At 38.8% G+C, this 23,696-nt stretch overlaps 1 protein-coding gene across 1 annotated transcript in view; it reads left to right on the top strand.

Moving 5' to 3' along the window:
* Positions 1-23,696, top strand: part of LOC6644818 (protein sidekick) — a gene marked incomplete at its 5' end in the record, with an annotated part of 31,992 nt that overhangs the window by 7,046 nt on the left and 1,250 nt on the right. The window contains 11 exons of the mRNA XM_047011598.1: positions 1,412-1,588; positions 3,810-4,566; positions 4,869-4,996; positions 12,664-12,783; positions 13,136-13,291; positions 15,997-16,425; positions 17,323-17,520; positions 18,813-22,088; positions 22,176-22,454; positions 23,230-23,253; positions 23,361-23,681. Of these exons, the coding sequence (XP_046867554.1) occupies positions 1,412-1,588; positions 3,810-4,566; positions 4,869-4,996; positions 12,664-12,783; positions 13,136-13,291; positions 15,997-16,425; positions 17,323-17,520; positions 18,813-22,088; positions 22,176-22,454; positions 23,230-23,253; positions 23,361-23,681 (5,865 nt within the window). The remainder of the gene's footprint in view (positions 1-1,411; positions 1,589-3,809; positions 4,567-4,868; positions 4,997-12,663; positions 12,784-13,135; positions 13,292-15,996; positions 16,426-17,322; positions 17,521-18,812; positions 22,089-22,175; positions 22,455-23,229; positions 23,254-23,360; positions 23,682-23,696) is intronic.

Raw genomic sequence — 23,696 nt, 5'->3', positions numbered from 1 at the left:
TCGCCTGGCCTGCCTGTCTGCCTGCCTGCCAGCTAGCCATACAGTCAGCCTGTATGTGTGTTCTGTATCCTATATATCTATGCCTGTTCCAATGCTTCTACACAAAATTGTTCAATTCGATTTAGGCGACTCTAGCCCAAAGTGCTGCAAATGCTTTTGAATGCAATTGCTTTGCCATTGGCTATGCTTAATGATACCCTGGATGATTGAAAACTCTAGATTGCATGCGATGTGTTGATTACAGTAGATTTTATCCTGACGTGCATGTGAAAAAGACGTATCAGGCATTTGGTTTTGGTTGAAACGTTCGAAGAACCCTTAAAGAATGATATTCAGATCTCGCTTTTATTTAGATTTTAGTAAAACATTTAATTGGCGTTTGTTTTAAACAGTAGGCTAGTAGATTTTATTTCTGCAACTGCTTGAAAGGTTTGTTAAAAGAACAATTTTTATTATAATTGAATATGCTTTAAAAATGTAAATCAAACGAGTTTATAAATCCAAGTTTAGTTCTTGCATAACGAACAACTGAAGAGGTATGCATCATGTCGCTTTATTACTATTAGTATCCATTTTTTTTATTTGGTAAAGGCCAGGACCTTTCGATTGCCGAATAGAGTGGCAGTGGACCGGATTTGATTTTAGCTTTGGCTTTTCGCTCCACAGCTAAATCCCACCCAATTTCAACCTGTTTTTGTCTCAGTCAGTGCTTCTGTTTCTGCAAGCTTCTGAGAAATAATAATATGTATTTGTAGAAAATATTATTTTGAGAGTTTTTGTTTAGCCGGTATAAATCAACTTTAAATTGAATATGACCACAAAATATGAAATCATTATTGTAATCGTAATCGAATTGGCTCCTGTACATTACAGTAAGGATATAGCGGCAGTTTAATCCCTTTATGGTTTTCACCCGCTCCCTTTGCTTACGCTCAATATGGATACAATGCAAATTGTTGCAAGCCAAATCCCAATTCCGTGTCTCCCCAGTACCTTCGTTTTGTGTTGTTGACGTTATTGTCCTTGCTTACATCCTGACTGGGGATTTCCTTTTGGTCTCATCCTCTCTCTCTCTCTGACGCTCGGTCTATCCCTGCATCTGACTCTCGTTCTTTTGTGCAGACCGGAAGTGTGCAAACAAATAGAGGAAAATGGTCTAGTGTTGGGTGTATTTGATGGCAAAAAAAAGATCAGAAGGCAAGCAGGCAGGTCAGCGACAACATTTTTAATATCCTAGATGATTTAATCGCATTGATTTAAACCAAACTGAAATGAAATGAAAAAAAAGAGATACCTTTTCCATTATGCACAACAAATATGAGTTGAGATTTCTGTACTCTTTAAATATCATGATAATAAACGTATATATTTTCATCTTTTGCTTTCTGTCTTTTTGCTCTCTTTGTCACAGGTTACCCACAGCCCACATATCGATGGCTCAAGGATGGCATACCCGTTGGCGATTATTCAACCAGTCAATTTTATCGCATTCCTAGCACAAGACGCGAGGATGCCGGCAGCTATCAGTGCATTGCCAAGAACGATGCTGGCTCAATATTCAGTGAAAAAAGCACGGTCGTTGTTGCCTGTAAGTATTAAACACACACACACCACACACAGACAGATCCATTTATTGTTTATACATATATACTGACTGAATGAATGAGTATTATAGTTGTCAGTCCATTGAAAGCGCAAAACCATTATTCATCACCCACAACCAATTTTCAATATCATTTAAAAATATTTAACATCAACAAGATAAATAATAGGGGCAGACTTATACTTATATATTTGCAAACACTTGAAGTTAAATGCATTTGGCGAAAGTGAAAACGTTGATTACTCTCTATGTATTTGTTAAGTGAAGGCAGGTTTTTGGTTTGTGGTCGCATTGGGTTCGAGTTGATAAAATTCCCATTATCAGTTGAATATAGAAATGTCAAATGCATCATCATCATCATCATCGTCATCATTAATATAAGTATATTAGCCAGCAAATGCCAATCAGCTTTTTCCCATATGCCAAATCAATTTGTTGTATTAATAATGCTGTAAATCAAAAGTGCTTATTATCCATCATTTGTGAGGACATACTTACATACATACATATATATGTGTATATTTACACAGGCACATGTATGTGTTCATGTATATTTTGATAACAAATTCTGTGTAAGCTATACAACATATTGAATAGCATTTTAGCTCTGTGACAATTAACAATTAAAGCCTTTCAAATTGAATGTCCCTACTTATTACACAAATCACAAATGTAAAGCAAACATATCTTTACTAGAAGAAGATTTACAAGAAGTCATTAAGACTTAAGGATTTATATCCTTGTAAGTTCAAGTAGATTAGCTTTTAAATTCAAATAGGTTAAAAGTAACTAGTTAAAAATAATTAGTAGAAGAATAAAATACTATGCCAGATTTATATATACATATCTATTTGTTATTACTTTGATAATCGAATAATTGAAAATCTATTGAAATGCTGGCATTGACACAAAGTAAGTTAGTTTTAATATAACCCAGTGCGGTTAATACTAAAGCAACTTAGTTTAGATTTGTGTTTTGTGGTTGTTTTTTCTTTAGTAAAGGAAAGAGAGACAATTTTTATTTTGTCGTAAAGAAATAAAACTTGTTGCCCCATAAAAATAATCCACACTCGTACAATCAAGTAATCATTAGGTTTAATTGGCACAGCAGAGCAAAGTCATTTGTTACTCTGTTATAATTTCACTTGGTCCATCCCCATCCATGAACTTTTAGTTTTGAGGGAGAATGAACGTTTCAGGTTTCATCTTGAAATTGAAGTCATCATAGGAGAGACAGAAGGTTGAAATCGAAAGTGAGTGAGTGGGGAGCAGTGAACGGTGGGAGATGGTCTCTGGGTAGAAATGGGATGGAATGGATGGCTAATCAAATGGAGGTGGTTGTGACCCGGCTGCTTGCTGCATGGTTTGACTGGTTGTCACAGCAACAAACATATTTCTGCCGGCAAAATTTTTCTTTAATGCGAACTTAATGACAACAACAAGCTGGATAAGAAGATGGTCGAAGAGATGTCAGAGGAGGAGGAGGAGATAAAGAAGAGATTGAAGGGCTGTAACGAACAATTAGACACACACACACATACCCATCACACTCACATATGTGACATTCTGACACTTTTGAAACTTTATGTATGCATGAGAGTGTTCATGTGTGTGTGTGTGTGTACATTACCCAACTAACTACTTGAACCTAATAAATCGAGCACTCGACATGAGCCACTGCCGCTGCTGCTGCTGCTGGTGACCTTCTTTCGGCTACAATGATGATAATGATAATGATAATGATGATGTTGTTGATGATGATGACGATGACGAGTTGGCAATGTTGACTCATGCTTGGGCTGGATAGCTGGCTGGCTGGTTGACTGCCTGACTTGGAGCAACGTCTTGAGCACTTAATTAATTGTAGGAGTGCGCTTAAACTGAACCTAATAACCTTTAAAGCGCAGCTAAGTGGGCCACTAGAAGGAGGTCGAAGAGTGCGAGTGTGAGTGTGAGCGTGAGTGGGTGGAGCTTACGGGTTCATAGTAGTGACACAGAGAGAGAGAGAGGGTTGGAGGTTAAGTTAAATTGCCTGCCCGCAGGCCTATTGCCTGATTCAATTAGTAACGACGACGACAACAAAATTAGAGTTCATCTGGGTTGATGATGCTTATTTTTGTTTTCTTTTTCTTTTTTCTTTTTGTTTTTGTAAAATGTATATTTAACGATATATTAATCGTCAATTTGCTCTCCCTCTCGTTTCTAGATATGGGAATCTTTGAGAATATCACCGAAGGACGTTTATCTGTCATCAGTGGACATCCGGCCATATTTGATATGCCGATAATTGAGTCAGTACCAGCGCCATCGGTGGTATGGCAATCGGAAGATGGGCCACTTAGCTATGATATTAAATATGCATTTACAAGCCCATCGAATCAATTGATTATCTTGAGTGCCGATGAGAACGATCGCAAGGGTTATCGTGCCCGTGCCATTAACACTCAACTGGGCAAGGAGGAGATTAGTGCGTTTGTTCATCTCAATATTAGCGGTGATCCGTATGTGGAAGTGGCTCCGGAGATTATTGTACGTCCCCAGGATATGAAAGTTAAACTGGGCACTGGTGTTGTCGAATTGCAATGCATTGCCAATGCTCGTCCATTGCATGAACTGGAAACACTATGGCTAAAAGATGGCTTAGCCGTGGAAACAGCCGGCGTAAGGCATACCCTAAACGATCCATGGAATCGTACCTTGGCTCTGCTCCAGGCGAATAGCTCCCATTCGGGAGAATATACATGTCAAGTGCGTTTACGTAGCGGCGGCTATGACACTGTATCGGCATCGGCCAAAATCCAGATCCTTGAACCACCGGCATTCTTTACCCCCACACGGGCGGAGACATACGGTGACTTTGGCGGACAAGTGCAATTGCCGTGCGATGTGGTTGGCGAGCCAGCGCCTCAAGTTCAATGGTATCGTAATGCCGAATCGGTTGAATCGCAAATTAAAAATGGCAGGTAAGTTTCGCAATTGTCATAAATATCGTTATCGATGGAAATGTCCAAGTTTTGTTTATCCAATAAATAGCTATAATTATCATTGCTCTTCTTGGATAGCTCCGAAGTTTAAAGTTTCCTAATCCTCGAACTAAGAAGATCCTAGGTCTAAAGATTTAAAAAAAGATTTATACTTTCGTAATCGTCTTAAAGACTAAAGACTTTTCTACATTTCAAACAAATTAAATTGACAACATTTGTAACTTTGCTAAACGTTATTATAATCTCTTATCACTCTTTCTTCTCTTCCTCTTCCTCTACAGATATTCACTAAGCGCTGATAATACGCTGATAATTAAAAAACTAAGCCTTGACGATGCCGCCATGTTTCAATGTTTAGCCATCAATGAGGCTGGTGAAAATTCAGCCAGCACCTGGCTACGTGTGAAAAGTAAGTCAAGTGGTAGTAAATGGGCCACTCAAAATCCTCAACGTCTCCCTTGAAGGGTTATCCTTGCATACATGCATACATATACAGATTACTGACTAGTATATGCTAATCGATAGCGTGTCTAACATAAGGAACGCCTTACATTACTTACATACATACATATATATTGAATACAATACTAAAAGAAAACTATACTTCTCTTTTCCCTCCCCCCACTCCATGTACTTCTGACATTTTGCCCTCATGTTGGTTATTTTAAATATTTATAATATGACAAACATATATATATGCATATATGTATATTATATTTATATACATATATGTGTATTATAGCCGCAGACAAATCAAAATCAAATTTGAAACGCATAAAGCGTTTAGCGCAACCGCGAATTTTGCGGGTGAGAGCTTCGCATGCTGGCATGGGTACATCAGGTACAGGTTCCGGCCAGGGCATGGGCACGGTCTATAACAGACGCAAGGAATTTCGCTTTGGTATGGGCATCTTCTCTCATAATCATCATCAATATCGTTATCATAAAAAAAGCAAACAATAAAATCTCACATATGCACTAAACATTCAACCCCACGCACACACACACACACACACACACAAACACTCACAATGTATTAATTCACTATGCATGGAAGGCACTCAAACTGCACTCACTTTTACGATATACTCACACGCACTTTTATGCACATTTATGCCTTTTGCCAGGTTATGCGATGAATATATATATATATATCACCTACACATACATACATTAATACATGTATGTTATTTACCTATGTTGTTGCAATTTGTTGATATTTATCAATCAATTTTATGTTTGTGTTTTCGATTTTCAGTGCTTGGCCTTTTCATATTATTTACATATTTTCATATATATCATGAAAATTTAATATAAATTAGTTGAAAATTCATCAAATGCAAACAAAATGAATGCGGGCGGGTATCACTCACTCTCTATCTCCATCTCCTTCACTACGTTTCTCTCTGTCTATTTACTATTGTGTTGTTTCTTATTCAATGCTTTCGATTTCAAATTTAAACGACATTAATCGTATGTAAACTTTTGGTATATTTGTTGAAATGCAAATTTATATGCTGTCAATAAGGTTAATTTAACAAGTTCATTGCAAAATTTTACTCTAAACATATTAAAATTTGTGAACTAGCTTAGCTTCAAATAGCTTTGATATATAGATTTATACTAACTTCTATGGGAACAACTAGAAAAAAGTATAAAACGGTGGTGCTTTAAGATAAAGTTCATGATTTAGAAATAGTTTCGATTCTATGTTAGTTCCCAACTAACTTTTTAAAATTAGGAGGACTCATCAACTTATTAATCACAAACTTCACTTATTCATATAATTTACTATACAAAAATGAAACAAACAAAAAGGTAAAAATTAAATCTTTTTCAACACTCTCGACATAAATAACAGGATAAAAATTTCATCTATCTTCATAATTGGTCATAAAGAGTTCTCAACATTTGAGAAATTTAATTTTAGCTTGAACATTTCTTGGTTTAATTTAATTAAGCCATATAAAATTTTACATTGTTTAGTATATGTTTTTTGTTTGGTTTGCTGTGCTCCAATTAAATTTTAATATTCTTTAAATTGAAGAATTAATTGATGCTTAGAAAAAGGGAGAAAAGGAAAAAATATTGTATAAATATTTGATAAAGGAGTCTCCATTGTTTATTGAAATTGTCTGTTTATTCAAAAAACAATGAATTTTAAGCCTGCTTTATTATATGCATTATTATTAATATTATTAAATTAGTTATCTGCATTCATGTAAAATTTGTATGAAATGTCTCTTGTCTGTTGCTTACCGAAGCTACGAAAGACCATATTAACACCCAGGCGCTTTCAAGTGCTTGTGTCATGGCAACGCCGCAGCACATACTCAAAGATATGGACTTTGTTGTTTGTCTCTCGGTATGTGAGCAAGTGTGAGTGTGTGTTTTGCCAGTGGGAGAATTTCACATTTTAATGAATTTAATAATGTACAAAATGAAGAATGACAAACTGACTGACGACAGAGAGACGCATGGACGGACGGACGGACGACCAGTTAGCAACAAGATGCTCTCTCTCTCTCCTACTCTGTGTCGTCTGCCTGTTTGAGGGTCACCCCAAAAATTGTACTCTAAATTATTTACTCAGAACTCAAGGACTTGGCAAAAAGACAGAGTGCAAGATTGAAGGAGACATTGAGGGACAGTAACAGAGAGGCAGAGAGACAGCCAACAAGCCAAACAAAAAAACATAATTATTCATTCATAAGCCTAACTTTCTTTTAACTGACATTTAAATACATATTTGACATTCTCCTCTTCATAATTTCTTTTTTATTCAACCAAAACAAAGATTGAGTGCAAAAGAGAAATGGGAAAAAGGGCAAAATGCACACAGAGAGTCTAGGTTTTGATAGGCGATCACATGAAATTTCAATGCCAATGAATATTACATGGAATGAGTCTTGATTTCTTCTACCACCATAATTTCATCTCATAAGTATGCTATAAAAAATGTTATTTCTGTTTGGGCACCAAAATAGATAGAAATTCCTTTACAAATCAACGCCCTGCAGTCCCAAATAAATACAGAAAACTTTCAATCGTTAGTTAAACAAATATACCACTCAAAAGAAGGGTATCATAAAAAAGCATATGCCAACTAAATCATTGTAGTAAAATAATGATCACAATGATTATACGCCCAGGATAGATGTATAAGTTTTTTGATTATATAACGCATCCACATTATTTTTATGATAGGTCGCACATAAAGTTCTTAAGGGAAAAGAAACACGAACACCCACCCACGCACACACACACACACACACACACAGAGAGAGAGAGAGAGAGAGAGAAAGATAGATAGTGAAAGAAAAAGAGAGAAACAAACGACAAGGACGAGTTTTGTGCAACATTTTTTATGGCCTCTTACGATGTAAAATTTGAAAATTTCTATGCATATTTTGTTAAGTTATTTGCTGCTTTTGCCTCATGATGATGCTGGTAGTGGATTGCATTGCAAGTTAAACTAGTTAAAAGATTTTCGTCGTCTTTTGCGGTTTATTGAAAAACTTTTCCCTTCTTGAAGTTATCTTGAATGGAGTTTGTGTCCTCTTGTCCGACCCGACCCCACCAGGCCCCCCCGTCACTCGTCGCCCAGACTAATGCAGTCAATCGTTATTGTCATCATCAGCATTATCCTTGCGTTGCGCCTCATTTAATTTAATATATATACTTTTTAGTGTATGAAGAATAATTTGAGTCAATTTGTCTGTTTGTGTCTGCTGGGGAAGCATTTTATGGCCAAGTGCGTATACCGTATATACCGGGAGTATATTGGCATCAGGAAACTTTTTCGATTAGTTGAATAGATAGAAGTTGCCGTTAGTTGTTGTAATTGATGTCATATTTAGTTAAAAACCTAAAGGTAACCTCGATTTTCATTTGCCTACCATAAGTTTTTCCCGTCTTCCTATCTCTCTCAATTTCTTTCTCTTTGTCTTTGTCTGCCATTTTCATTTATTGGAGTCCTTCCAAGTCTCAAGAAGTTAGACTTCACTCAAAGATACTTAACAAAAAAAAATAAAATAAAATAAAATAAAAAGAAAGCGAAAGAGCGAGGCAGGAAGAAAACTTCAAAGAAAATTTTTCACTATGGCGCGCATTTAAGTAGTCCAAAAAGTTGACTGCATTTTAATTGCGCTTACTGCACCTGCCACCCACCTCCCTTCACCGCCTCCTGTGCCCAATCTCCAAGAACTAACCTTAGTCTTAACCTCCTACCCTCAACTCCTGTACATCTCTTTTTAGGCTTCTTGGGGCAAAGTTTCAAATATTTTATTCCTTGCCATTTTTGTTAACTTGGCGTAAATCTTCGCTCGCTCAACTTGCACCTGGCACAGTCAGTCAGGATTTTCCTCGTCTTAAGCACTCACCTTATTGTGAGGTTGTTGTTGGTGTTTATCTTGTTGCTGCGCATTTTCCGGCTGCTTGAGACTGCCATCGGCTACGAATTTGCCCGGCTGTATGCCTCTGCTACATAATTTCGTAATTTACCGAAAATGCAAAATGATTTTAATCGCCGTTTCCTGTCCGCCCTTTTATCCTGTCTGGCTGTCTCCTCTGTCTGTTCATTCGTGTAGGCGTTTTTTTTTTTGTTCTTTTTTGCTTTTGGCTTCATCCGGCAGCTTACAATTCAATGCAACAACAGGTGGCGCCACCAAATACATGTGTGTTTGAATGAATGTAGAGCAGATGGCATAAATATGTCTTCATTGATATGCTTGGCTTACCATGGCTTTTTGATCTAATTTAAGCAAAGCAAATGTTGCCAAATTAAAACTTGCATATACTTTGTTCGCCTGCAAAACAGCATATCCTTTGTAATTTGCATTTTATTAGTCTTTTGAAAATACCTTAGTGTTATTTAGCTGAAAAATATTTCAACTTGAACTTAAAGTAAAAGGAACTCTTTAAAGATTTGGCTATTTGCAAGAAGATTCAAGTTAAAGGATGTGGCGAATGTGAAAATATAAAAAATCATTTAGTAAATATGGTCAACAATTTGATCCTGTAAATCAATGAAGTGCCAACTTTTCTTATGCCAATAAAGTGTATGTTACAAGTGTCCTGACAAAGTTAACAATTACCTATCTCTGTCTTTCTATCATTAAGGTAAGGGTATAAAATCGCATGCAAATGTTATGCATCAGCTCTTAAACTTAACTCGCCATTTCGACCTCTCTGTCTGCTTGCCTGCTGCTGGCTGCCTGCTGTTTTCTTGCTCGTCTCAGTTCGCCCTGTTAGCCTCTTTAACCCTCTCCACGTCTTGGCCGCTTCAATGGCAAGTAATGGCAATTATCGCTGGCGCACGCCATTCCCAGTGAGTGTTTTTTTATTGCTATGACTGAGGCCAGGGCCTCTTTAGTGGGTCAACTTGAAATTAATTACAAAAAGAAGAAATAAAGGCAAAAAAGTGGAATGGCATGGCATGGCGATGGCCGCAACGATGAAGGCGAAGACGGGGACGATGAAGAAGAAGACGCTGCCATTACCCCGTTGCACATCACAATAAATCGCCTGCGCCGCCGCCGACATGATTGTCAGTTCATGTCAAATTTATCAACGATGAGAAGGAGAGTCGGCTGGCCAACCGAGAGGAGCTTTGTGAAGCTTGGCGCAAAAAATTATGCTACAAAAATACCATTCTTTTTGTAATAGGTCTCTCTCTCTCTCTCTCTCAGTCTCGCTCTCTTTCTTGCTCTGCATAATATGCCCTTTGCGTGTGCCATTAAAAACGTTAAGAAGAGGGAGGAGAAGTAAGTGTAAGAAGCAAAAGTAAAAGAATGAGACCACCGCCGACCACCTCGGGGACCAGCTTAAGTACTTTTAACACGTTAACAGAGCTAAGCAAGCGGCTCCAGTTTTCTCCTTTTCCGTTTTTTTTTCCTGCCTTTAGGGAGCTAAATTTGCACATAGGTACATAGGTTAATTTTGTTTTTGTTTTCTTTCGTCAACTTAATTGGTTTTTTATTAAATAAAAATTAACTTTCACTAGAGAACTTTATGCCAAACAAAAAAAAAAAAAAGCACGAGCATAAAATTTCGGGGGGGTTCATTTTTCGTTGCCTACTTATTTGGGCCTGGGTCTGTGTTAATGAGATGGAAAATCCAAGCACTTTCCAACACTTAAGTACATTATATCTTTATGTAAACCTTTACACACACACTCGCACACACAGTTACACAAACACACACACGTGATACACACAATCGCCCTGCGAGAGCCATTTTTATTGTAATTTTATGCACTTATTTACATAAGCGTAGTTAACATGGCTGCTGCTTTTCCTTTTGCTTTTGCTACTGCTGCTGCTGCTGCTTCATCATATGAAATGATTACATTATTACTTTTGCTGAAACAAAAGACTCGAGCTTGCGAGAGCTGCGTGGTTGGCTTCCTCTCTACCCACTACTCGGATCGGGTTTTTGGGCGAACTGCTGCATGGCATTCGGTCATAACAATGAAAACAAACTCAATAAATTATTGACATTAAAGCCAAACGGGGGCAAAAAGCAGCTACAGCAGCGGCAGCAGCAGCCACAACAGAAGCAACAGAAAAATCAGCAACAGCAGCAAATACCATAAATGAGTTTTTTGATTGTGGCTTAATTTCGTATTAATTGGTATTTCCAGGCACTTAAAGAATCCGAATTTGAAAAGCAATTTAGTTACAACAACAACTAAATATACAAACATTAAATACAGTCAAAACCCCAAAAGAAATATACATACACACACACACACACACACACACACACATCTCAATATGACAAAGCTTCAATTCAATAAATTAAGGAATTTTAATTAACTAAATTGATACGAGATTATCGCAGTGTCCGTTCTATTTAAGACTTGAGCATATGAGATTAAAACAAGTTTAAAAATGAAACTGACCAATGTATATGAGTACAATAAGTTTAAGATAACTTCGTGCAGTGAAAAGTGGATTTAATTTAGCGAGAACTGTAAACTCATTTCTCCTAATACATATTCACACATATAAAAAAGATCTAGGTAAATAAAATGTACCGGTATCTAAATAAAAGGAGATTAGTTGCACCTCAAAATATGAAACAGACACTCGAATATTTGCACTTATTTCGTAGAATAAGCAGACGTTATTTTTTTATATTTTTTTTTTTATTTTTTTTTTTTTATTTTGTCTGGACGTTGACGCGTACAATGCGAAGTACGTTCAAGTGGCCCAGGACATAGCCTGTTTCGCGCGGGCCCAAGCAGAGCGCTGTCCACCTCCCGCCCGACCGACCGTGGGGCGCAGCCTCATATCGGGCGGCACGATCGCGTGGACAAATACAAATAAAACGGACAAACAATTAAAAATATGATTAACTACAGCTAATTATAAGCTAAATGTGCTAAAATAGAAGTTTTCACAAGGGAAAGAGAGGCTTCTGATCTGATTACGGGATACAGAAGATTGTAGTCAGAACATAGGACTCGAAAAGGTTCATGCAAAGAACAGTTAGAACTACAGTGTTTTAAGGATAGAGGAATAAAATTTCTAGTAGGTCTACGGGGTACAGATAGGTTTAACTGGTTCAATAGCTCAGGAGAGTATATTTCACCTATTAAAAGTTTATGAATAAAGATAGCACCAAGCATTACTCCACGATATGAAATAATAAACTCTTTATTTGCCAGTTGGCATAGTTTAGGAAACAAATGTTCCTTCTCTTCTTGAAACGCCATTGGCTAAACTTAGTTTCAAATTGAATAATTTTTGACAGATTTATTATTTTAAATATTTTGTTTATGTTACCTGTTGTTGGAAAATGAATGTTAATTTCTATAAACGAAACATGCAAATAGTTTGCAAATTTACACACACACACACACACACACACAAATATCTACACATATGCACACACACACATTTTAGATAGAAAGTTTATTTCACTTTTATCATGTTATTTGTTTGTTGTTGTTATATTTTATTTCTCCCCAATCTGTTGTAGAAATTATTTAGTAGTGTTTTCTCAATCTCTTTGTCTATGCAAATGGAAATGCAAATGTAACTAATTACTATAATTTTCCATTCAAAACAGCCTCTGCTCCGGTATTGGAACAACCGCCACAGAATGTAACAGCTTTGGATGGCAAGGATGCAACCATTTTGTGTCGTGCCATTGGTGCACCCAATCCGAATATCACTTGGATCTATAACGGTGAGTGTAGACCATTATCATCGTCATAATCATTATCATTATTATTGTTGCCTCAATTTGTGGCATGTTACATACTAATTAATAACATATTTGTTTCTCGTTTTTATTGATGTATTTTTGTTTTTATTTTATTTCTTTTGTGGTTTATTTTATTGTCTCCCTATTTGCTCTAACAACGAAATGTGTAAAATGCTAACAACTTCAACATAAATTGCAACTGCAACTCGCTCGCTCGTTCGCTAAAAACCAATGTACTATTTGCTTGAACCGTGTCAACACCTACTCGATCCACCACTATTACTACCACTACTACTACCAACCTCCTGACCCGACAACACCTGTGTGCCCATAGAAACGCAACTGGTCGAGATATCAAGCCGAGTGCAAATTCTCGAATCCGGAGATTTGCTTATCTCGAATATACGAGCCTCCGATGCCGGCCTCTACATCTGTGTGCGTGCCAATGAGGCGGGCAGCGTTAAGGGCGAGGCATTTCTAAGCGTTTTAGGTGAGTATTATAGCCTCCCCCTCCTTTCCTAACACACCCTTTCGCATCCTTGTAAAACGAAGAGAAACAAAAAAATAAATAAATTTAATTGCTTGTTTTTTCTCTATGTTAGATGTTAAGTGACTTGACATATCTCCCTTTTCCTCTCTGATTGGCAACTACATACCGCTGATAGTTGGCAAAGTTTTGAGACGGAAGAAAAGGACGTTAGTTTTGAGGATAATGGGTGTTGCGGGTTTGCTCTTTTTGGAGAGTTGACTCTTGACTGAATGCTTGGCAGGCGTTTAGTTAACAAGGTTTTCCACTCTGCATCAATATATATAGAAGTTTTCATTTTTATTATTGATATTTTCGAGTGATTGCATTCTGCTCCTCGTTTACGTTTTCTAGGTGAAAGGCCTTTGCCTAGACACATGCACACGTATATTGTATGTGTGTGTGTGTGTGTGTCTCTGTATGTCTGAGTGCGTTTATGTACTGACAATATTTACATTGCATTTGGTTACCTCCTTCTTTGTAGTGTGATTTTGTTAGCGATGACCAAGAAAAAAATTAAACAACATTTTACAGCATGCTAGAGATTTAGTTTGTAATTATTTTGTTTGATTGACAATTGATTGATTGACTAACACGACTAAGCTTTGAAATAATCCTATAAATGATCTTGGAGATACAAAGATGATAGACAACTTAATGGGTGATGCCAAGCTGAAACAGTTGATTGAATAGTTAAACACAAGATAGATTTAGGATAAATAGAAGATATATAGAAGATAGATAGAAGATATATAGAAGATAGATAGAAGATAGATAGAAGATAGATAGAAGATAGAAAGAAGATAGATAGAAGATAGATAGAAGATAGATAGAAGATAGATAGAAGAAAGATAGAAGATGGATAGAAAATAGATAGAAGATGGATAGAAGATAGTAAGAAGATAGATAGAAGATAAACAGAAGATAGATACAAGATAAACAGAAGATAGTAAGAAGATAGATAAAAGATAACTAAACTGAACTTTGAAAATATTTTGGGTAATATATAGATACATAAAAACGATACTCGATATTTCTCGATTTCCATTTGTGTGATTGAAAATTCAATGAAAGTAAAAAGTAATTACCAAAAATTAGTTATACCCATCCAAATAGCTCATCTCTGATAGCGCAACACTTTGTGTCCTTTGTCCTTGTTTGTGTGTTTGGCCACAAATGATTACACAGCGGGTTGGCAAATAGTCGAATAGACCCACAGACCCAGCCACCGAGCCGCCGAGCCGCCGACTGACACATCTGACAGGCTGACAACGACGACCGAGGAAAACCCTCGGTAACCGCAGACGCTAAAATGCTTTTGCCTCATGCCTATGTTGTCTAAAATGTCAAATCAACTAAAATGCACGGTCCAATAATAATAATAATGTCATCAAAGCCGCAGCAACGCACCAACAAAAGTCCATTTAGAGTGGCTCTATAACAAGTTTGCATTCTATCCTCCCCTCCCTCCCATTTTCCTTTCTCTAGAACAGCATCAAAAAGAGTTTTTCATACGTTTCCATGGTTGAGATAATTTTGAAGAGCATTTCAGAGTTCAGATCGTTGGCCATTCCTCTTTTATGCATTTTTGTGTGTAATTAAAGTTGATTTTGGCTAACACGAAGGGAGCCTTTAAGCGAATGGCCCAATGTATGGTAAAAAGACTTTATATGTGCCCACATATTTGTTGCATAGAAGGACCCAACTCTAAAAGGTGCATCAATGTCTGCTAATTGGCAAATGCCATTCATCCAGCCTCTCTCTCACACACGCTCTTAGTCAATGCAGCATAGTTTTTGTGTAAGCATAGAAACACACACTCACACACACACAAAAACACACACACACCTAGAGAGTGGAATGAGTCCAAAGTCATCCAGTCAGTCCGGCAATCAAACATCAACCGGACTGCACTGTAAATTTTGGGAAATAAGAGCCAAATACTACAATGTCTGGCCTGCAGTTGCTGGCACATTGAACTTTTGATGCCCCCCAGCCCCATCCCTCTATGCATATGCGGGCCCAAACAGTTCAACAACTAGCCAAAGTGACTGAAAGGGTTAAAAAAGAAAAATAAAATAAAAAGCGACGCCGCACACACAGACGAACATAAAAAAAAGGCAGAAAAGCTTATAGAGAGAGAGAATAAAAGTCTATATAGGAAAAGCAAACAAAAATATATACATACATATGAAGTTAGCTATGCACTTTGAAAAAAAAAAAACTATATAAATGTCTCTGTCTGAAGTAGAAATGCCTCTCAAATATAAAATAATTAGTTAGAATGGTTCTTATTGAAAATTAATTAGTTGAAGAGAGATATAGAATTTGGCTAAAGGCACCCCATAAGATCGTTTATCTAGAGATAGCTATAAAAATGTTTCTTCCCTCCCTCCCTCAAAGTAGACTATAATAGATCATAAGTTACCACATTTATCTTCAAGTGTACTTGCAAGTGAAGTGAGAAGTAATAAGGGGATTGCAATTGGGGAGCCCTTATAACTTAATTTCCTATATGCGAATCGAGGTCGACTCTAGTGGACTCAGTCTCGGACTTGTCGCGTCTGGTTTGCCTTTAATCTCTGCATTGCCATGTATATTAATGTACATTTCTCTCTCTCTCTCTTTCTCTCTCTTATGCTCACTCTTTCCGTTTGGATGGCAAACAGTGCGCACACAAATCATACAACCGCCGGTGGATACAACCGTATTGCTTGGACTTACCGCCACATTGCAGTGCAAGGTGTCCAGTGACCCCAGTGTGCCATATAACATCGATTGGTATCGCGAGGGCCAGTCGGCGCCCATTAGCAACTCACAGAGGATTGGCGTGCAAGCCGATGGCCAATTGGAGATACAGGCGGTAAGGGCCAGCGATGTGGGTAGCTATGCCTGTGTTGTCACCTCGCCGGGTGGCAATGAGACGCGTTCAGCCCGTCTCAGTGTCATCGAGCTGCCATTTCCGCCAAGTAATGTGAAAGTGGAACGTCTGCCGGAGCCCCAACAGCGTAGCATCAATGTTTCATGGACGCCCGGCTTCGATGGCAATAGTCCAATATCCAAATTTATTATCCAAAGACGTGAGGTCTCCGAATTGGGTAAGTTTGTTGTTGCGCCATCATCAATCCATTCCATACCATCATTGATTGCCTAGTACTACTAGTAGTTGGTTTTTGTGGCAGGGGGATGAAGAAAGTACTATCTGGTAGTATAGTCTGGTTATGGGATATCGAACTTTGATTTTGATTTATATGAAACGAGAAAAAAGAAGAGAAATCTTATGAGAGAAGCGCGAGACCAACATAAAACAACAATACACACACACACACACACACACACACACACATAGACACAGACAAAATAAAAAAGAAACTATTTATCCATCAATTCATCCATTCAGGCAGACATTAAACTGTTGAAAACTGTTTACATTAGATCAATGAAAATTTCGTGACGAAAAGTTTTGTAAACTGGTTTTGGAGTTTAACCAACAAAAAGAGAAACAGATTAAAATGGAAACAGTATTTTGATCAATATTTAATTTGTTTATGTTCTTCTCTTTCTCTCTCTCTCTCTCTCCTTCTCATTTTCCTCTCTATGATTCACTTATGTCTGAACTATTTTTTCACACACTCAACGTACACGAACTGAAAACCAAAAACTACAATATTATTTTTAAACTTTTGATTGATATAATTATTATATTTTAATATTACTTTATTGTGTATATAACTAATTTTGTAATTTTATTTCACATTTTGCACATTATTATTATTTAAACTCATTCACAAACACACTGTAAATGTAACTCACACACACACACACACATACTCACCAACATATATATGTATTCAATCACTTTTCTATTCACGCGATCTTCACGCACCACTTTACACCTGGTCTCTATACCTTCACTCTCTGTCTCTGTCTCTGTCACTTGCTCCCGCTCTCTCTCACTCTCTCTGTCTTCGAAACCTACCCATTAACAATCACAGAAAAATTCGTAGGTCCTGTACCAGATCCTTTGCTTAATTGGATAACCGAATTGAGTAATGTATCGGCCGATCAGCGTTCAATAGTATTGGAGAATTTAAAAGCAGCCACTGTCTATCAATTTCGTGTGAGTGCGGTGAATCGTGTGGGTGAAGGATCGCCCTCGGAGCCAAGCAACGTTGTGGAGTTGCCCCAAGAAGGTGAGTCAATTGTGAAGAGATATCTTTTGTATATATATATATATATCAAATTGTCTATTATCTGTATATAGAAAAAAAAAGAAAAAAACCATTGGTGCTTCTATTGTAAACCACAAAAAAGAAAGACGTAAATTGATATTTGTCAATGTCTTTTCACATTTGTGTTTACATAGATATACAATATGTATATGTATCTATTGTAACTGTAATTTTGTTGTGTGTCTTTTGAGTTGTTGCCTTTATTTTGTATCAAAAATTCAATTTATTTGATTGATTTATTTTCGTGTTAGTAATATTTGAAAAAGTCTTCGTGTGACCTTAAACTAAAAAGATAAAATGAGAATTATTTTCAAATACTTCTTTCTAAATCAGTTATCGATCGAATTGATTTTGAAGTTTAATCTTTTAATGATTTCTTTCTATAAATATCGATCAACAAACACCGATAAAACTTTCTTTGAAAGGTTTTTCAGATAGTCCAAGACCTAAGAAAAAACAATAACACAAAGTTCGATAAAAACATTCCTAAAGAGAAAAAGTTATTTTAATTTGTCGTTTTTCAACTGATTATTGTGTAAAATATTAATTATCGGGTTCAGAGTTGCGATGGTGTGTACAAACAATCGATTAATAATTGATCCTTTCGATTTTAAATGAACAAGTGAATAGTGATTTTTAATATCATTCGAATGAATGAATGAAATCAAATAATCTATTTTGGATAAAATTGAATATAAATGAAAATGGTTTTTATTAAAAGAGAATTCCATTCCTGGATATATTTCCATTATTATTTCTGTTTAAACATTTTTTGTTTGGTATGTAGAGTCCTTAAGGATTAGAGAGAAGTGAAAAATATCAAACTAATTAGTTTGCTTTTTCTATTATTGGTTTTCATTTTGTTAAATATTCGGCTTTTGAGTTCTATTTGTGTCTCTAGCGTGTACAAACCATGAATAGTGTAAAGAAAACTAATGCTATAACCCTCCAATATATAAATATGTATTGTACTTTTCTAATTGCTATCGTTGTCGTCCACCGCCTCGTCATCAAACGTCGTTTTTACTCTCTCGCTGAACAAACAAAATGCGTGTAGAGTTTCCGCTTTACCGAGGTAACACACACTCTCACACACACACCAAACCCAAATCCAACACACACACACACACACACTCACAAGTATTTTTCCACACACACACTTATAACAGATAGACACCTTTTGTAATTAGGTGACACATGGGAAAATTGGAACATCACATGCTAATCCCTACTGTAATTGTACTTTCATTTAGCTCCCTCTGGACCACCAGTTGGTTTTGTGGGCTCAGCCCGTTCGATGTCCGAGATCATTACACAATGGCAACCGCCTTTGGAGGAGCATCGTAATGGACAAATCCTTGGCTATATTCTGCGTTATCGTCTATTTGGTTATAATAATGTACCCTGGTCCTATCAGAACATCACGAACGAGGCCCAACGCAATTTTCTCATTCAAGAGTTAATCACATGGAAGGATTACATCGTTCAGATAGCCGCCTATAACAATATGGGTGTGGGTGTCTATACGGAGGGTTCGAAAATCAAGACCAAAGAAGGTGTCCCCGAGGCACCGCCCACTCAGGTGAAGGTCAAGGCATTGAATTCGACGGCGGCGAAAATAAACTGGACACCACCGAATCCGCAACAGATCAATGGCATCAATCAGGGCTATAAGATTCAGGCCTGGCAGAAGCGTCTCATCGAAAGCGAGTGGCGAGATGTGGAGCGACGCATGATAACGGTGCCGCCGAGTCTGATCGATCCGCTGGCCGAGCAGGGGGCCATTCTCAGTGGGTTGGATAAATTTGCCGAATATAATATCAGTGTGCTATGCTTCACCGATCCCGGCGATGGCGTGGCCAGTCAGCAGGTCTACGTCAAGACGCTCGACGATGTGCCCGACGAGATAACCGCATTGCATTTCGATGAGGTATCCGATAGATCGGTGAAAGTGCTCTGGGCACCTCCACGGTATGCCAATGGTATTCTTACTGGTTACACGGTCCGCTATCAGATCAAGGATCAACCGGAGACCATGAAATCGATCAATCTAACGGCAGAGGATACACAACTGACTGTGAATCAATTGCAGGCCACCACACACTATTGGTTCGAGATATTTGCATGGACTCGTGTGGGTAGTGGTGCCCCCAAAACGGCAACCATTCAGTCTGGCGTGGAGCCCGTATTGCCTCATCCGCCCACCAATTTGGCTCTGTCGAATATAGAAGCCTTCTCCGTGGTGCTACAATTTACACCAGGATTCGATGGAAATTCCAGCATCACTAAATGGAAAGTGGAAGCACAGACAGCCCGCAATATGACCTGGTTCACCATCTGTGAGATAAGTGATCCGGATGCCGAGACACTGACCGTTACTGGTCTAGTTCCGTTTACCCAATATCGTTTACGGTTGAGTGCCACCAATGTGGTGGGCAGTTCACGGGCCTCCGATGCCACCAAGGATTTCCAGACCATACAGGCTCGACCCATGCATGCGCCATTCAATGTCACGGTGCGGGCGATGAGTGCCCAGCAGTTGAGAGTTCGCTGGATTCCATTGCAGCAGACAGAATGGTTTGGCAATCCACGTGGCTACAACATCACCTATCGGCAATTGGAACGGACTTCGGGACCCGTCAAGAGTGTGCCCCGTACAGTGGTGATCGAAGATCACACGGCCAACTCGCATGTCCTGGAATCTCTGGAGGAATGGACTGTCTACGAGGTGATAATGAATGCCTGCAACGATGTTGGCTGTTCCAAGGATAGCGGCACTGCCGTCGAACGTACACGTGAGGCAACCCCTAGCTATGGGCCATTGGATGTGCAGGCCAATGCCACATCGTCCACCACGGTGGTGGTGCGTTGGGGTGAAGTGCCGCCCCAGCATCGTAATGGTCAAATCGATGGCTATAAAGTATTCTATGCGGCTCCCGATCGAATTGGTGCAGGCGCCGTCGGTCCTGGCGGCAATCCCGGATCCGGTGGACTACTCCTGCATAAGACAATACCGAATAACAGCTCATTTACCACCACATTGACGGAGCTCAAGAAATACGTTGTCTATCATGTCCAAGTGCTGGCCTATACTCGACTGGGAAATGGCGCTCTTAGCACGCCGCCCGTTCGCGTTCAGACCTTTGAGGATACACCGGGTGCCCCATCGAATGTGAGCTTCCCGGATGTCACTTTCTCGATGGCTCGCATCATTTGGGATGAGCCCGAGGATCCGAATGGTGAGATACTTGCCTATCAAGTGACCTACACTCTAAATGGCAGTTCGAATCTCAACTATAGTCGTGAGTTTTCGCCTTCGGATCGACTATTCCGGGCCACACAGCTGCTGCCGGAGCGCTACTACAGTTTCAGTGTGACGGCCCAGACTCGCCTCGGCTGGGGCAAAACGGCCACGGTTCTGGTGTACACCACCAATAATCGAGAGCGTCCGCAACCGCCATCGATGCCGCAAGTGTCGCGTAGTCAAATTCAGGCACATCAGATCACTTTCAGTTGGACACCGGGCCGGGATGGCTTTGCCCCGTTGCGTTTCTATACGGTGCAGATGCGTGAGAATGAAGGTCCCTGGCAATCGTTGCCAGAGCATGTTGATCCCGCCCTTAGCTCGTATACGGCAGTGGGATTGAAGCCACATACAATCTATCAGTTCCGCATACAAGCCACCAATGATCTGGGACCCTCGGCATTTAGCCAGGAGAGCATTGTGGTGCGCACATTGCCAGCGGCACCGGCTGTTGGAGTCGGTGGTCTAAAGGTTGTGCCCATTACGATCACCTCAGTGCGTGTCCACTGGAATGCCCTGGAGACGGGCATGTGGAATGGAGATGCGGCCACTGGTGGCTATCGCATTCTGTATCAGCAACTCTCTGACTTCCCCACGGCCCTGCAGTCGACACCGAAAACCGATGTGATGGGCATCAATGTGAACAGTGTTGTCCTCTCCGATCTGCAGCAGGATCGCAATTATGAGATTGTTGTCTTGCCATTCAATTCGCAAGGTCCGGGTCCGGCGACACCGCCAGCTGCGGTCTATGTGGGCGAGGCAGTGCCCACGGGGGAACCCCGCGAAGTGGATGCTGCTCCCATTTCCAGCACAGAGGTCCGTTTGCGCTGGGAACCACCCAAGCAGAGCATGCAAAATGGCGATATATTGGGCTATAAGATCTTCTATTTGGTCACCTATTCACCCCAAGCTCTGGAACCGGGTCGCAAGTGGGAGGAGGAAATCGAAGTCGTCTCGGCAACAGCTACATCGCATAGCTTGGTCTTTCTCGATAAATTCACCGAGTATCGCATCCAATTGTTGGCCTTCAATCCAGCTGGCGATGGACCACGTTCGTCACCCATTACAGTGAAGACTCTGCCAGGTGTACCGAGTGCACCGCTTAATTTACGCTTCACCGATATCACCATGCAAAGTTTAGAGGTCACTTGGGATCCACCGAAGTTCCGTAATGGTGAGATTCTTGGCTATCTAGTTACCTATGAGACAACCGAGGCAAATGAAAGTAAGTATACCCCTCTCTCTCTCTCTCTCTCTCTTTCCCCAGTCATGTGGCTAATCCACAAATGCGTTTACCTTTTCATTTCTTTAGAGTTCAGCAAGCAGGTGAAACAAAAGGTCTCGAATACAACTTTGCGTGTCCAGAATCTTGAAGAGGAGGTCACCTATACCTTTACAGTGCGTGCCCAGACAATGGACTATGGGCCGGCTGTTAGTGAGAATGTGACCACAGGTCCCCAAGAAGGTTCACCCGTTGCGCCACGTGACCTTATACTGAGTAAGACATTATCCAGCGTCGAAATGCATTGGTTTAATGGTCCCTCTGGCCGTGGTCCCATATTGGGTTATCTGATTGAGGCCAAGAAACGAGGTAAGTCAATCGAATAGTAGATTATTCCATTCACATTACAAGTTTACGAGTTTAGCCATACATCTGTTGCCTGTTATTAAGTAAAGAACTAATTTATCATGGTCATGGTTTTTATTAAGATTTTTTTACTGGAATATGGCAAGATCATTCTCCTTGAGTTTAATCAAACTTCCATTCTATGTCGTCTTGGTATTCAGAGTATATAGCAGAAATCAGTAATAGTAGATCAAAGAGATGATTACATTCTTGTATGAGAAGCATTGATATCTAATCTTACAATGAATGTGAAGTTTTATATAGATTTAAGGTCATAAAATTTGTCAACTATTGATCCATTGGGGCAACTTGTTCACAATAAACCTAGTCAATTGGAATCTTCTTTCATGCAGTAACGTTTCAGCATGTCCTTTTTGAAGTTTTGTTTATTTAATGATTTTATTTTCAAAATTAATTCAATTTGGTTCAAAACCCAAGTGATTTTAAAGGTAAAATGAATATAAGATAAACTCTATAGTTGAAATTTTCAGAATATTTCTTAATATTACAGATATATATAGTATATTATAGTTTCGTAAACTGTTCTATATAAGTATATTCATAATCAATATAAATTTTGGTTTTGGCTATTCTCTAATAAATTTTGGCTATTTTTCTTTTAATCCTCTACTTTTTTCCCCACATATACATTTAATATTTTCTTTTGGTGATACTTTGGTGATAACACAATATAAAAACTAAATAACGTACAAAATTTCTTTGAAAATTGCTTGCGTAGAAAAAGGAGAACCTTCATTTGTTTGTAAGTATTGTAGTAGAACGAACTAACTAACTAGTACACGATTATTTGTTTTCTGCAAAAACTTGACAATTAAACTAAACAATCTATTTAAATCTATTCGAAATTAGATGATTCGCGTTGGACTAAAATCGAACAAACCAAAAAGGGACCTATGCAAGATTTTACCGTCAGTTATCACATTTTGATGCCATCGACGGCATATACGTTCCGTGTGATTGCCTATAATCGCTATGGCATCTCATTTCCTGTATACTCTAAGGACTCAATATTAACGCCATCGAAATTGCATTTGGAGTATGGGTATTTGCAGCATAAACCATTCTATAGGCAAACCTGGTTTATGGTTTCGCTGGCAGCCACCTCAATTGTGATCATTGTTATGGTCATTGCAGTGCTTTGTGTGAAGAGCAAGAGTTATAAATATAAACGTAAGTTGAGATCAA

This window comes from Drosophila willistoni (genome assembly GCF_018902025.1).
Source record: "Drosophila willistoni isolate 14030-0811.24 chromosome XL unlocalized genomic scaffold, UCI_dwil_1.1 Seg142, whole genome shotgun sequence".
Classification (NCBI taxonomy): Eukaryota; Metazoa; Arthropoda; class Insecta; order Diptera; family Drosophilidae; genus Drosophila; species Drosophila willistoni.
Note: the sequence above shows the minus strand (reverse complement) of the source record. Positions and strands in the feature narration are given on the sequence as shown.